Source organism: Epinephelus lanceolatus, chromosome 13 (genome assembly GCF_041903045.1).
Source record: "Epinephelus lanceolatus isolate andai-2023 chromosome 13, ASM4190304v1, whole genome shotgun sequence".
Lineage (NCBI taxonomy): Eukaryota > Metazoa > Chordata > Actinopteri > Perciformes > Serranidae > Epinephelus > Epinephelus lanceolatus.
In genome coordinates, this window is record NC_135746.1 from 28906291 (window position 1) to 28919715 (window position 13425).

The window sequence follows — 13425 nt, forward strand, 5'->3', positions numbered from 1 at the left end:
GCTGAAAAGGACCAAGTGTGAAAACAACCTTAGTGTCCACTTGCTGGAAATGAATCTTTGGGCTGGGGAAAGGTATCAAGTATTTTCAAGTCATTTTCAAGCTCAAGTCCAAGTGAAGTCACAAGTCACTGGTGTTAAAGTCCAAGTCGAATTGCAAGCCTTTCTTGATTTTGTCAAGTCGATTCTAAAGTCATCGAACTTGTGACTTCAGTTATATGACTTGAATCCCCACCATTGACCATAATGTGCAGTGGCACCATTCATTGTACTTTAAGTACACACATGCTCTGCCACAAGTAACCATGAAAAGCAAATATCACCTGATTTTTTTGGAGTAAGCAAACACTCTTTTTGTAGTAACACGTGTGACACATTTAAAGCATGCAGTTAAGTGCAGTTAGAGATTGTGTTTGGATAATTTATTTCCTCATCCTGCTTTCACTTCACTTAATCTGTACACATATTATGAAACTTCTTCCGCTACTGTGATTACAGCATGACAGATACTCGCAGGCACACTACTTATTAAAATAATAATCATGCACACTTTCTCACCCTGCGAACATTTTCGCAGTCAAAACAGTCAGCTGGTGTCTCCGAAACAGCGGTTTCATAAGTCGTCAGATACTGATAATAACAGATTTATGCTGTTACTTTACCGTGGGGTTAGATTCACAAATAACAACAGTAAAGTGGTTCATTTTTCCTGATGGATATTTCATCAGAAGTTCCCAGGTGTGAAATGTGATTATTAACATCAGTTTTTACTCATGACATCAGCCACAAGCTTCAAGTGTGTGTGTGTGTGTGTGTGTTCACAGTTTCTGTATAATTCAGTTGCTTATTAAAGCTTGTTGGCAGTTTGCTTGATGGCCTTGGACACAGGGTGTGTTTAATTTATTCTTCTGTGCATCCCTGGGAGTGTTTTTATTCTTCCCCTCAGTGTGCTCCTGGCATTATTAAAGGCATTAATCACCGGGATCTGACGCCTTGTTACGACACAATCCTGCTCCAACAGCGCCGCCCGAAACACACACACACACACACACACACACACACACACACACTGGGGTAATTTGGTGTCAACAGTGTCACGAATCTTGGCTTGAAAGTACTGTATCTTGTAAATCCTTTTGAAATACAATATAAATATATGTTTTGAAACATGAAGATATTAAAAACAGAGTGAGTGAGTGTGTGTGTGATTAAAGTCTGTACAACAATCCATAATCTCCAATATGACATTTTACCAGGGAAGGTGTTAGACCTGCCTGTTACATCTATAGAAAACAACAATTGTGGCATCCTTACAATGCCAAACATATATACATCCTGACAATACTTCTTCTCACCCACAATGATTTGATAGTTGATCCCAGACTGTCAAATCTGGCATGTACCATTCCACGTGATTACCACGCCCCTGTTACCTCTCCACTGCGTTGAGCTCACAGTAACCTTTCCCTCTGACTTTTGAAGGAAAAGCTGTCCAGCTGCCATATTGTTTTGACAAGTAGCCTCTCGAGCTTCTCTTCTTCACAAATCTTGTTCTCCCCCTCTGCCCCTGTCTCTCACACCCTGCTGAGCGGTAGATCCTTTGGGAATTGAGCTGCCAGCGTGCTGACATAGTGTATGCTACTGTATCACCTCTCTGTATGTGTGTCTGTATGGAAGGTATCACTATAGTAAAGGAAAGAGTAATGGATGGATGATGAAAGAGGAGAGGACAGATGTTGTCACTATAAAAGCTAATTTGGTGTGTGTGTGTGTGTGTGTGTGTGTGTGACAGCTTGCTTTGACTTTAAATGGTAAAACTGTATCAATGATATTCAAGCAGTAGGTTTTAAAATTGGTTATGAGTCTGGCAACCACAAACCAGCTTATGTATATAACTTGTAATATTATAATCTTGTGGGTGTTTGAAGGGCTAACAGTCCTGTGTGATAAAAGCACGAGTCAAGGATGTAAATGTTTGGTGTTTGCTCTCTCTGGGAGGTAATGCACAGTTACAGCAGGTACTTAAATAGAGCTATTCAGCTGTGTCAGATCAGAGATGTGTTTGATTTGCAAATGCAGCAAATCAAGTAAGGCTGAACAGGTTTGTTTTGTTTGTGTGTTTGTTTTCTTTGAGAATATAGGAAACAGTTGAAGTTTCGCTTGGTTTCCTGCATTCATATTCTAGATTCAGAAGTCTTTTATGCATGTGCACATTGCGGCACTTAATGCTTTAGTGCTTTAATGCTTTAATCTAAAGTGGAACTAAATGATGTCCCTCCTTAAACAAGTGCACTTGTTTCTTCATTCATAAAACTTGATGTCATACTACTGCTTCAAAAATGCTTCTATAAAGTTTCAAATCAAATCAAGCTTGTTTATGTAATACATATAACAACAGCCGCAGTTGAACAAAGTGCTGTACAAATTAAAAGAATGACACAGAAATATATTGCAATATAACATATACACAACTATAAAACAGAATAACACCATTAACGTGAAAATATTATAAAATACTAAAATCAATCACTACGAACAAGCGAAGGGCATTGAAAACATATATGCCTTAAGATTTGTTTTAAAATTATCAGTAGAGGGGGAGCATTTGATTGAGACTGGAAGACTATTCCAAAGCTTTGGAGCACCAGCCTCGACTGGGTGACAGTTAAAAGACATCGTTCTGAAGATCTAAGAGGTCAAGATTTGGAGTAGGGGCAGAGAAGTTCAGCAATGTATGGCTTTAAAAAAATGATAGAACCTTAAAATCAATCCTGCATTTGATGGGTAAATAGGTAGTTTGCACTCATCTTTCATGTGACCATTTGTATATCTGAATTACTCACCATGTGTTATGTTGAATTTTCTCACATGCCTCCAGTGAACAAAGAACCCCAAACGGAAAATATTCTTGATAAATTTAAGTCATAGGGGTCTGCATTTAACGACAGCAAAACTTTATCAAAACATCCATTTACAAACTCTCACACAACTCGTGCAGTATAATCCAAGTCTCATTTATCCAGTCATATGCTCAGTACTTCCCAAACAGACAGCCTTTCTGACGGGGAACTGAGCAAAAGGTGAAACTTAATCTATGGTTTTTTCAAAGCTAGACTCCATTGACAAAAGCAGTTATTTTTACCTTGTTGAACACGGGAGCCGCTGGTCTACCACTGCCTCAGTCTGGAGTTTGTTTGTGTTATTTTGTGATTTTAGTGAATCCAAACTTATTCTTTAAAACACCAATGTCACACAATAACACAAACAAATCAACTGATTGATGCAGCGGTAGACCAGCAGCTCCCGTGTTCAACAAGGGTAAAATTACTGTTTTTGTCAATGGAGTCTGGTGTTGAAGAGCATAGATGAGTTTCACTTTGTGTTTAGTTCCTGGGTAAATGAGACTTGGATTATACTGTATGACTTGTGTGAGAGTTTGTAAACAGATGTTCTGATATTGTCGCTGTCATTAAACATGGTTGCCTATGACTTCAATTCATCAATAACCTTCTCCGTTTTTGGATTCGTCATTCAATGGAGGAATACAAGTAAAATGTTTTCTTCACCAATATAACATAACACGAGGTTAGTGATCATATAAATCATTCATAAACAAATGGTAATTTTGGGGGAGGGCACTGCCACCCTACATTAACCGTCAGAGATAAAAAATAAAATGTCACGCACATGTGGACTGCAGTTATTACCAGAAAAACTAAAACAGACATAACGTCATTCTCACTCTTGTCAGCGGACAGCAGCAGCAGCAGTTCGAGTCAAGCTGCTGAAACCTTGGCAGCAGTGTCAAACAGTCTACCACGTCTTGGGCCAAATCCCATTCTATCTTAACTGCTTGACTAAACTCGTGCCAGGAGCCAAATATGGAAGTACTTCACATTTACAGCCAACAAATTCAGACACCTAAGAGACACCATAACCCCTCGGCTAAAACTGCTACAAAGCTGTCCAGTCAGATATGCTAACACAAGAGCTTTGACTGGGAAATCAAATTCAGTAGCACTTGTAGGTGATAGTTATTCAAGGGGAAAATTTGGTTTTGCCTCGGAGCAGAAACATCATAATTTGTTGTGTCTCAGAGTGAAACCTAACATTTGATTATTACTAGATTGGTAGAGGTCAAATATCAAATATGAGTCCACAATCAAGCATTGATTCTGTTAATTCCAACCACAAAAAAGTGATACAGCCAAGAAAAATACAAATCAAATATCTAAAAATCTCATCAAGACAATGTTCAAAAGTCATGTTACACATTTACCTGTAATTCACTTTTATAAGACATCCACACCTGTTTTTTATAGGCCCCACATCCAGGTAAATTTGCTGTTTTGCTTGTTCTGTGGTTTAATATTCATGAAGTTACTTAAAGCAACACAGAGCCTCTGCACACACTTGTTCCAAGATAGAGAGTAAATTTAGAGGAATACTCCAAAATTGTATAAATTAATGTCAGTGCACTGAAGTGCACAACACATGCTCATGTTTACCAGCTCAGCCTGTGATGTCTTATTTTAAAAGATACCGTAGGAATAAGAAAAAATAAAACATCAAACGTAAGGAAGTTTTCTCTGGATGGAGGGCTGACTCACTGCTATTTACGAGAAGTTTGTATTACTTTGAAGCTTAAGTTTTGTTACCTCTGGTGAGCAGTGAGTCATGAAAGTATCCTAATTTCTTTTCTCTGGATGCATTAAAACCCTAAATGTATAACGGGGAAATACTGCTGGATAATTTGTCCATTCATTCTGCCTATTTATTTTCCACAACTGCAATTAGTTCTGTTCAGTCAAATGTAAGCTGATTCTTCCAGACTTATTTTCATTAGTAAAATTGCTCCATCATCCATTTTGTTGTAGCATTAAACTGGTGTTAAACTGTTTGTATCGTGTCTTTTGAAATATTCAGCACATGTGTGCCAGACATGCTTCTTCAGTTTCAGACTTAGCATCTCATTATATTATTGTTTTGAGTTTACTGGAACAGTTTTACTAGAAGGTATCTGGTGCAAGTGACCTTAAATGGGGTGAAGTATCCGTGTAATTTCCCTCAAATTACAGATGGAAAACATCAATGTAGCTGCATGCAACAACAAGGCAGCCAGGGAATGATATTGGCAACAGATTACAAGGACTAAAGGAAGGAGACAGGAAAGAGCGAAAGCCTGGAATAAGGGGATAATAAAGATTGGAAGGAAGGAGGGGAGGACTTAGCTACAGGTGTAATATAAACTTCTTTGTTCTTCTCCTGGGAGCTTTACATATAATAGGAGAAGACTATTATATTTGCGATGTATATCAGGTTTTAAAAGAATTTGAATTCAGTGAGCTTTGACTTTCGTTGTGTCCTTGTCAAATGTTGCCCTAAATGAAAGCACTGGCCTCAGAACTGGAGTTCGTCCCTTGGTGCTGTGATTTGGCAGGCGGCTCCTGGTAGTTATTTTTAAAACATTTTCTAAAACTAGTATACCTGGTACAGAAAATGCTTCTGTTTACCGTTCAACATTGTGTATGGTTGGGTTTTTTGGGGTTTTTTTTAGATGAATTGTTTAGTATTTGTCATTTTCTTTAGTTCAAAAACAACAGGCATAGAAAATCCATACCAATTATCATTATAGCGTTATCAGTAATGAAGTTTTACATTATATTGCATGAGAGCAGATACCTATACAGACTGTTGATAGTCTACAAGTCATATCGGGCTGACACCAATACTGATTGTCGATCAGGCTGACACTTACACTGATTGCCGATCGTCTATGAGCTGTATCAAGCTGACACCTATATTGATGTCTTGATCGTCCATAAGCCATATCAGGCTGACACCTGTACTGATTGTTGATCATCCATGAGCTGCATCTGGCTGACACCTGTTCTGATTGCCGATCGTCTATGTGCCATATCGTGCCGACACCTTTACTGATTGTTTGATTGTCCATGAGCCATATCAGGATGACACCTGTACTGATTGTTGTCCATGAGCCATATCAAGCTGACACCTATACTGACTGGCGATCGTCTATGACCCATATTGGATTGACACCTATACCGATTGTCAGTCGTCTACGAGCCTTATCGGGCCGACACCTTTACAGATTGTCCATCGTCTATGAGCCACATCGGGCTGACACCAATACTGATTGATGATCATCTATGAGCAATATCAGGCTGACATCTGCACTGATTGTCGATTGTTCAATCATTTGTTTCCTTTTTTTATAGCAACTGGTACAGCAGTGTCATAAGTCGGTTTGACTGCTTTGTAGGGTAATGGGCTCTCCACCACGTGGCAATTTAACCGAGGCTGTAAAGTAACAATATGAATAAAGAACCACAAAGAGTCAGTCTTGATGGTTTCTTATTCTATCAACAACATGATTTTACTTACTACCTTAAAACAACAGAGCAATACAACAAAATCCCAAGGTGCAATACACCAGTAGCCTACAGTAAGTCTAGAAGGACAACTGAAAAATGCAGTGTAATCTCTCTCCCCCTCCTCTTGTGCTGTGAGCAGGCAGTTAGTGTGTGGATGTGTGGCGTGGGGCAGGCAGGAGAACGCTGCTCACTGCAGGAGTGGGAGTTCAGTTCTAGTGAGGTATCAGCAAAACAGAGTACTTGTGGGGTATCTAAAAACTTAATAAAACACATGTGGGTAAGCTGAATATTCACGGATTTGTTAGTTGCTAATAATGCCCCATCCCACCCCTGTGCGCATGATTGGCAACTAGAAAGCATTAATCTCCATCTCTCAATTGCATATTTCCACTGAATATCGGCCAATCAATCTAGGCATCCCTAATCAAAAGCCATTTACAATACAGCAACTTCATCAAATATGCTGATTTACTTAAAGTGTTTATACTTTTCAAGCAAAAAAGTTTGCTGGATCCAGCTTCTTTGATGTTAGGGTTTGATGCTTTTCTCTGTCCTGTATGATAGTAATCTGAATACATTTGAGTTTTTGACTCTTGGTTGATAAAACAAACAATCTGAATCTGGACCAAAAATGACGAAAAAGTAATGTTGTGGGTGTTCTTAATGGTATTTTCGAGTTTGTCATTTGGAAACAATGAACAATAATGGTGACTCACCATGCACTTGGGGGTGTACACTCATTTTGTGACTAATTAAACGTTAATTGTTACGTCCCTCCCCCATTGCTTTAAATTCTGCCAGTTACTGACCAGCATACAGGACTAGATCTACAAAGTAGCTCACAGTTAAGGATTGTTGTCCAAGGCTTACTGCTAATACATATGTAAAATTACATAGCATCACATACACATACTCTGCTGTCTGTTTCATGTGGACTTGTAGGTGTAAGCTGTGTGGTGTCATTGCTGAGATATCCAAACAACAATGAAACCATTCTTGGGTAAAAGGTCTAATAGAGAATGGTGTTGCTGTGTGAGACACTCATTGTGTGCTGGAGAAAGGGATTTCTTTCCCTTCGTTGGGTGCACTTTATCTCTCAAAAGGATGGTCAAGAAAATGTGAGATCAGAGGGAGAAACCTCTTTTAATGAGATGCTCTTTTCTTTCTTTCTCAGGTATACCGTAGAAAGGCGGTGGAGCTGGGTGAAAAGCTGCTGCCTGCCTTCAAAACGCCCACTGGCATCCCCTGGGCTCTGCTTAACCTCAAGAGGTAGAACACACACACACACGCTCTTTCACACTGGTGGTATTTGAGGCAGCAGGTCTGTTTTTATGGTTTGATACTTGAAAGAGCTCTGTGGTCTGAGGCTTGAAGTGAGCCGGGTGAACACAAGCCTCCTCTCTATTCCACTCTCACACACACACAGCTGAGACGCTTTAGTTTTACATGACAGAGCGGGCTTGTCAGACAGGAGTTGTTTGGTTTTTCATTCAGGACTACATGCCAGCGGCTGGCTCTGAAACTCCACTAGCACTCAAAAGACAAACCAAAAGTTTCGGAGTACGCTGACAAGGTTATAGGCCACAGTCAGCCTTTATTAATGCACTGTGACACACTGTCAAAGGGCTGCCGCTGGGTTTGACTGCTGCACAAACACACATGCAGAAACACACGCAATTTTAATAATGGAGATATAAAGCCAGTTTGTTCTTTTGTATCAGATTGGATGCAGCCTGATTGTTGGTATATTTCTTTTGGAATTGATCCATACAGCAGTGCATACAAACTTTTCCTCTGTGGTTTATACATAAAAAGACTTGGATTTTTATCCACTGTAATTTGACATCAAAGGGCTAAATGTAAAGCTACTATATATGATGAAATCATAGGTTTGGAGTTGCTGCATTGAAGAATGTGAAAGGAAAACTAAAAAGAGATGGAAAACCAAGACTACTCCCATTGTCTGCAATTACGTTATTAGATTACGTTGCAGCTCTTATTAATCTTTATTTGGCTTTTTATCTAAAGATTAATGCTGAGAAATGCTGATTTTTTGTTTTTAAATTGTCAAAAAATTATAAATGTCCATTAAAATTACCTAGATCTTATCGTGATGTCTTTAAATTTCCTGAATTTGCAAACAAGCTACTGCCAGTAATCACTGCTGTGTGTTTTATCCATGATGACAATCTTAACCTGGTTTACATTTCCCAAACTAAACTAGGGATCAACCAATGTGTTTTTTTTTCAAGGCCAATTCCAATACTAATTATTAGTATTCAACGAGGCCGTTAACCATTACTTGGAACCGATACATTTATAGTGAAAATATAAATTTTAATCCCAAAGTTTAGAGTGAAACAAACACCATCTTTTCAACACAGAACTTTATACAGATTCCTCTCAGCATCCTTTGTTTAGTGTATAGCATGTCTGTATTGTCAGTCACCACTGTGTATAGTTTATAAACTATGATAACTTTGTCATATCTCTTGCCACATCCAGGCTCCGTCTCACTCCATCTCCCTCTCCTTACAGTCCTCGTACTGTGCAACTAAGGGTTCATCCAGTAACTACTATAAGACTAATGGCAGAATGTAATTAGTGGAACCACTGGGTGTTTTTGCGACTTCTTCATACTGGATCATGATGTTTATTACAACTTAACATTTTTACTATCAGAAGAAAAAAATAAGGATTCTGATAATCATAATAATCATCCAGGCCGATAGTCATTTAATCCTTAAACTAAACCAAACCTTAATTTTTTAAAAACATACAGCATAGTATCAGTGTCATAAAGAATGTCAATCACAAATGATGAGGAGAGCACCTTTTTTCCTCCACCATTTTCTTTCTATCTCTCCTTCCCCAGACAGAGACTCGACACTGCTGTTTGTCAGCCGTTAATTAAAAGGCAGGTTGTCATGACGATAAACGTGCTGTGACAAATTAATTTTCTCTCTGTCTATATGGGTGAATGGACTCTGCACCCCCTCTGGTCCTTCTCTCAAGAGTGAGGAACACCCCAGGGGAGATTGTGTGTGTGTCTGTGTGTGGTTAGATGTGTTGTTAAACGTGGGTGTGTGTGGGTTCATGTGGAGGTACATGTATGTGTGTCCTCATGCATCATCCCCCTAGAGGCCTGAGCAGATTGCTGGTGATGATGACTTTACCTGCATGACTGAGCTATGATAGCTTGGAAGCACACACACACACACACACACACACACACACACACATTACCAACATTCCCGCACAAACACACATCTCCTAACACACACACTCAGCGCCACAGTGGCTAATGCACCACTGAGCAGGAAACTTAAACTCCTATTTTTAGCTGGAAGTTTTCTTCCTGTGTGCGACATGTACACATAGAACAAACCAGTCATTTGTTTAAATGCATGGTTTTCAATTCTGTGCACTGATTCTTGGAAATGACTCTGTGGGAGCAAAATTTAGACTCAGATTAGCCTGAATTGGCAGTTTCACATGCATTAGTGAGCATGTATGTTTGGTGGACTGAAACAATTATCTCAAAGCATCATGAAAGTGAGCAGCGACTCAGCAAAATGCAAATGAGGGGGGTCAAATATGACCAAGGACAGGAAAAGACTGCATTGTTTTTAATGTCCAAGGTGGTCCAGACTCATCTAAATGCTAGTGTGTGTGGCTTAAGTGAAAATAAGTCTAAATCATCCAGCATGTGCATTACAGCCGAATGTTTATATCTTTCTGTCTTGTAGCTTCAAGGTAGTTTTTGCTTTGATCATATTTTGGTTTGTAGTCCTGCTCAGATTATATGAATGAATTAATAAGAAGCTCTATGCAGAGTGTACGCCGTTAAAAGAGTTTATACTTGTGCAGTGCTGTGTCTGTCTCACTCTGCAGTTACACCTCCAAAACACTAGTTGGCGGCGGGTTTCTTTGAAGTGATATAAAGTTTAATTGATTCGAAACACACATTAAACGCACATTAAACATGGCTTAATAGAGACAGTTTTAATCAAAAGTACACAAATGAGCTTAACTATAACTCGCAGGATTCACAGACAAAGCACTTGTCTTTAGCTGGACACATTTTCCCCACAAATTCAACATGCTAATGTTCTTTTCACGAGCCTTGGGCATTTTACATTGTATAAATTAGCTTAGCAGCTAGCGGACTTTTCCTTTACTCATATGAAGCCAGGGACAACAGCAACATTTAACAAAGCTAACGTTAATAAATTAAGCTCCATTACAACTCACAAGGATCACTTAAAAAACAACTGTCTTATACTGAACATGTTTTCCAAACAAATACAACATGCTAACGTTATTAGCACAAGCCTTTGGCATTTTACATTGTATAAATTAGCCTAGCACTAGCGGAGATGTCCTTTACGCACATGAAGCCAGGATAACTAACACACAAGACTTAAAATGCTATGTTGTGGAGGCTTTATTGTCTTCACAATTTATTGTTTATTATCTGTGAAATTGAAGTAAATGAAAGCTTTGTTTCCACTGAGGGAAAGGGTTTCAGCTTACAAAAATAGACAGAAGGTCTGCGTCACTGCAACATGTAGTTATATTTCTGGGGAGGTGCAAGTCAGGCTACGGGGTAGGGTATGCCGTCAATTCAGTGCAGAAGTGTAAATCCTGCAATAGTCATTTAACAGGAGATATCAATGTACTTGTGGTGATATAGCCTCTTTATGCCTCTGAGAATTAGGCTGTGTTGTTTATTGTAGGTATTTCATGCTGTTTGGCTGTAGGCTAAAAACACAGCAGGAATGACTTCCCTGCTGTGTTTGTAGCCTACAGCTGGCTACCAGCAAAGCATGCTCATGGCAAGAGCTATACATCACAAACATCCAGTTATCATTAAAATGCTAATTAAAGTAAAATGAGGGGATTTACACTTTAAAGACTACAAGCAAGCCCAGACCAATAACCTGTGTTTTGTCGTATTAATTAATAGAAAACAGTTTAAGTCATATGTAAAATTGTTTAATTATATTAACACACAGCTCAGAAATTAAGTGGTTACAATGGCACTCATGAATGATGTGGTCAGACTGTAGGATAAAGTCTCTCAGTTTGATATATTCAATGTATTGTGTGCAGATTAAACAGTGATGGAGGGAATGGCATGATCGAAACACATACAGAGTTCTCATAAATGGATGGTTGAGATGAAACATCAGTGAAGCACTTTTAAAGCAGTGTAGTTAGGAGCTGTTAGACAGCCTAAATAACCTTGACCCAGATTGAGGCAGAGGAAATCTGTAAAACACACAGACACACTTGCAAATGAGGCCCAATTATCATCTCTCCCTTCATCCCTATTTCTCTCCCCTCTCTCTGTTTTACTCCCAGTTCCTTTCTTCTCCTTCATTTATTAAAAAACTTACTTTATCCTGTATTCCCTCTCTGTCCTCCTTCAGTCCATCCATCTTGCCTCGAGTGACCCAGTATCTTCTTCAGTTTCAGGCCATCATGCTGTGGGTCCACTCCACTCCATGGCCTTGTTCTCTTTATTCCCTCTCTGCAGTTTTTCATCACTCTGCCCCGTAGCTATCTGAAAAACCCAAGAGGGCCACCGAGAAACAAGGCCACAGTTTAAAATGTGTTATTGCTTCTGCACCAAGTAAACCTTGTTTGTTCAGTTGCTCGATTTTAATTTCAGAGAACAAGATAAATGCCAGAAATGTAATTTCCTGTCGTTGCTACTTTTTCCACTTTTGCTTTGCAGTTTGTCCAGACAATAATATAAGTCCCAAGTTAGACAAAAGGAGTAATTTTTGTCGACACAACCCACATTGTTCCATTACATAACCGTTAGTATTATAGAAACCAAATGTCCTATGTGATTCTCACCTTATTATCTGCTTCTTTAGCTGGCTATTGGATCTTTGAAGTCATTTAAGTTATGTTTTAAAAGAAGTTGTATGCAGCATTCAGAGCATTAACATGGCAGCAGACCCCTATTAGCAATGTAAAGATGTAGTGGAGTAATGGCATCCTGTTCATTGTTATGGAAGCCTGTCCAGCCGCGTGTTAGCACTGTTAGCTGCCAGCTCAGCCACCTACATGTTGACAACCGTGTCCAGACGACTCAAATGCTCTCACTTATTCCTAGAGCCCCTTTAAGAACTTCAATAATGCCATGTAAAATGGGCAAAAATGAAGCTAACTCCATCTGCTGAGGAAGATCATAAAGGGGCCTTGTGGTCAGATTGTTCTGTCAACTACTGTCTCCGCGATCAAGGGTGAAGTTTCAGTCTCTACAATTGTGTAGTTTCAGGTGAGCCCTTGTGTATGTATCCCTAAGGCTAGCTAATTGCCATCCTGACCCACAGTGGTGAATGGCATCTAACACCCACCCTCTGGCTCCCCCACTGGTTAATACTGTTAACTCTGTCAGCACTGTTGCCGTTGTTAGCACCGTTCACACTGTTATTTTCTATCTCAACCACCTCCATGTTAAGAGCCTTGTGCAGGCAATCCTGTCTCAGACTCTGAATCATAGATATGCTCTGAATGTTGCATATAGCTCCGTTAAGCTAAACGCAGCATGGTACTACCCTCTGTGGTTGAAAATTTCGAAGTTGAAAGTTTCTGAATAAATATGCTTTGCTGCAGTTGTAACCACACCTTTCAGTGATGTCACAGGTGACAAAGAGTACACCTTTACACCACTGCAGCCAAAGTTAAATCACTGGAGGTCAGCAAAAGCAAGATTTTCAGGGGAAGTTACGGTGCTCTGTCAGTAGTCATAAAAACAGGCCAGGCCAATATCTTTAGCCTTTTATTTTAGGGATGGGTCACGATTTTCGAATTTTCAAATAGTCGTTTTATTTTGAAAGATCAATTTTTTTATTCGCCATCTTATTTCCCCCCTTTATTTGACATGCAATTCAGCTCCTAACCGCACGAGGGCAGAATATGATTGCTACAGCGGTGTGAGATGGGCTACCAGCTAGTTTGATGCTCTTCTACAAACAGGAGAAACATGCAGAGACTACTACAGTCATCAGAAAGT

At 39.4% G+C, this 13425-nt stretch overlaps 1 protein-coding gene across 1 annotated transcript in view; it reads left to right on the forward strand.

Moving 5' to 3' along the window:
• The window catches only part of man1a1 (mannosidase, alpha, class 1A, member 1), a 201358-nt gene that overhangs the window by 153365 nt on the left and 34568 nt on the right, over positions 1–13425 (forward strand). The window contains exon 5 of the mRNA XM_033648713.2: positions 7567–7661. Coding sequence (XP_033504604.1) covers positions 7567–7661 — 95 coding nt within the window. The remainder of the gene's footprint in view (positions 1–7566; positions 7662–13425) is intronic.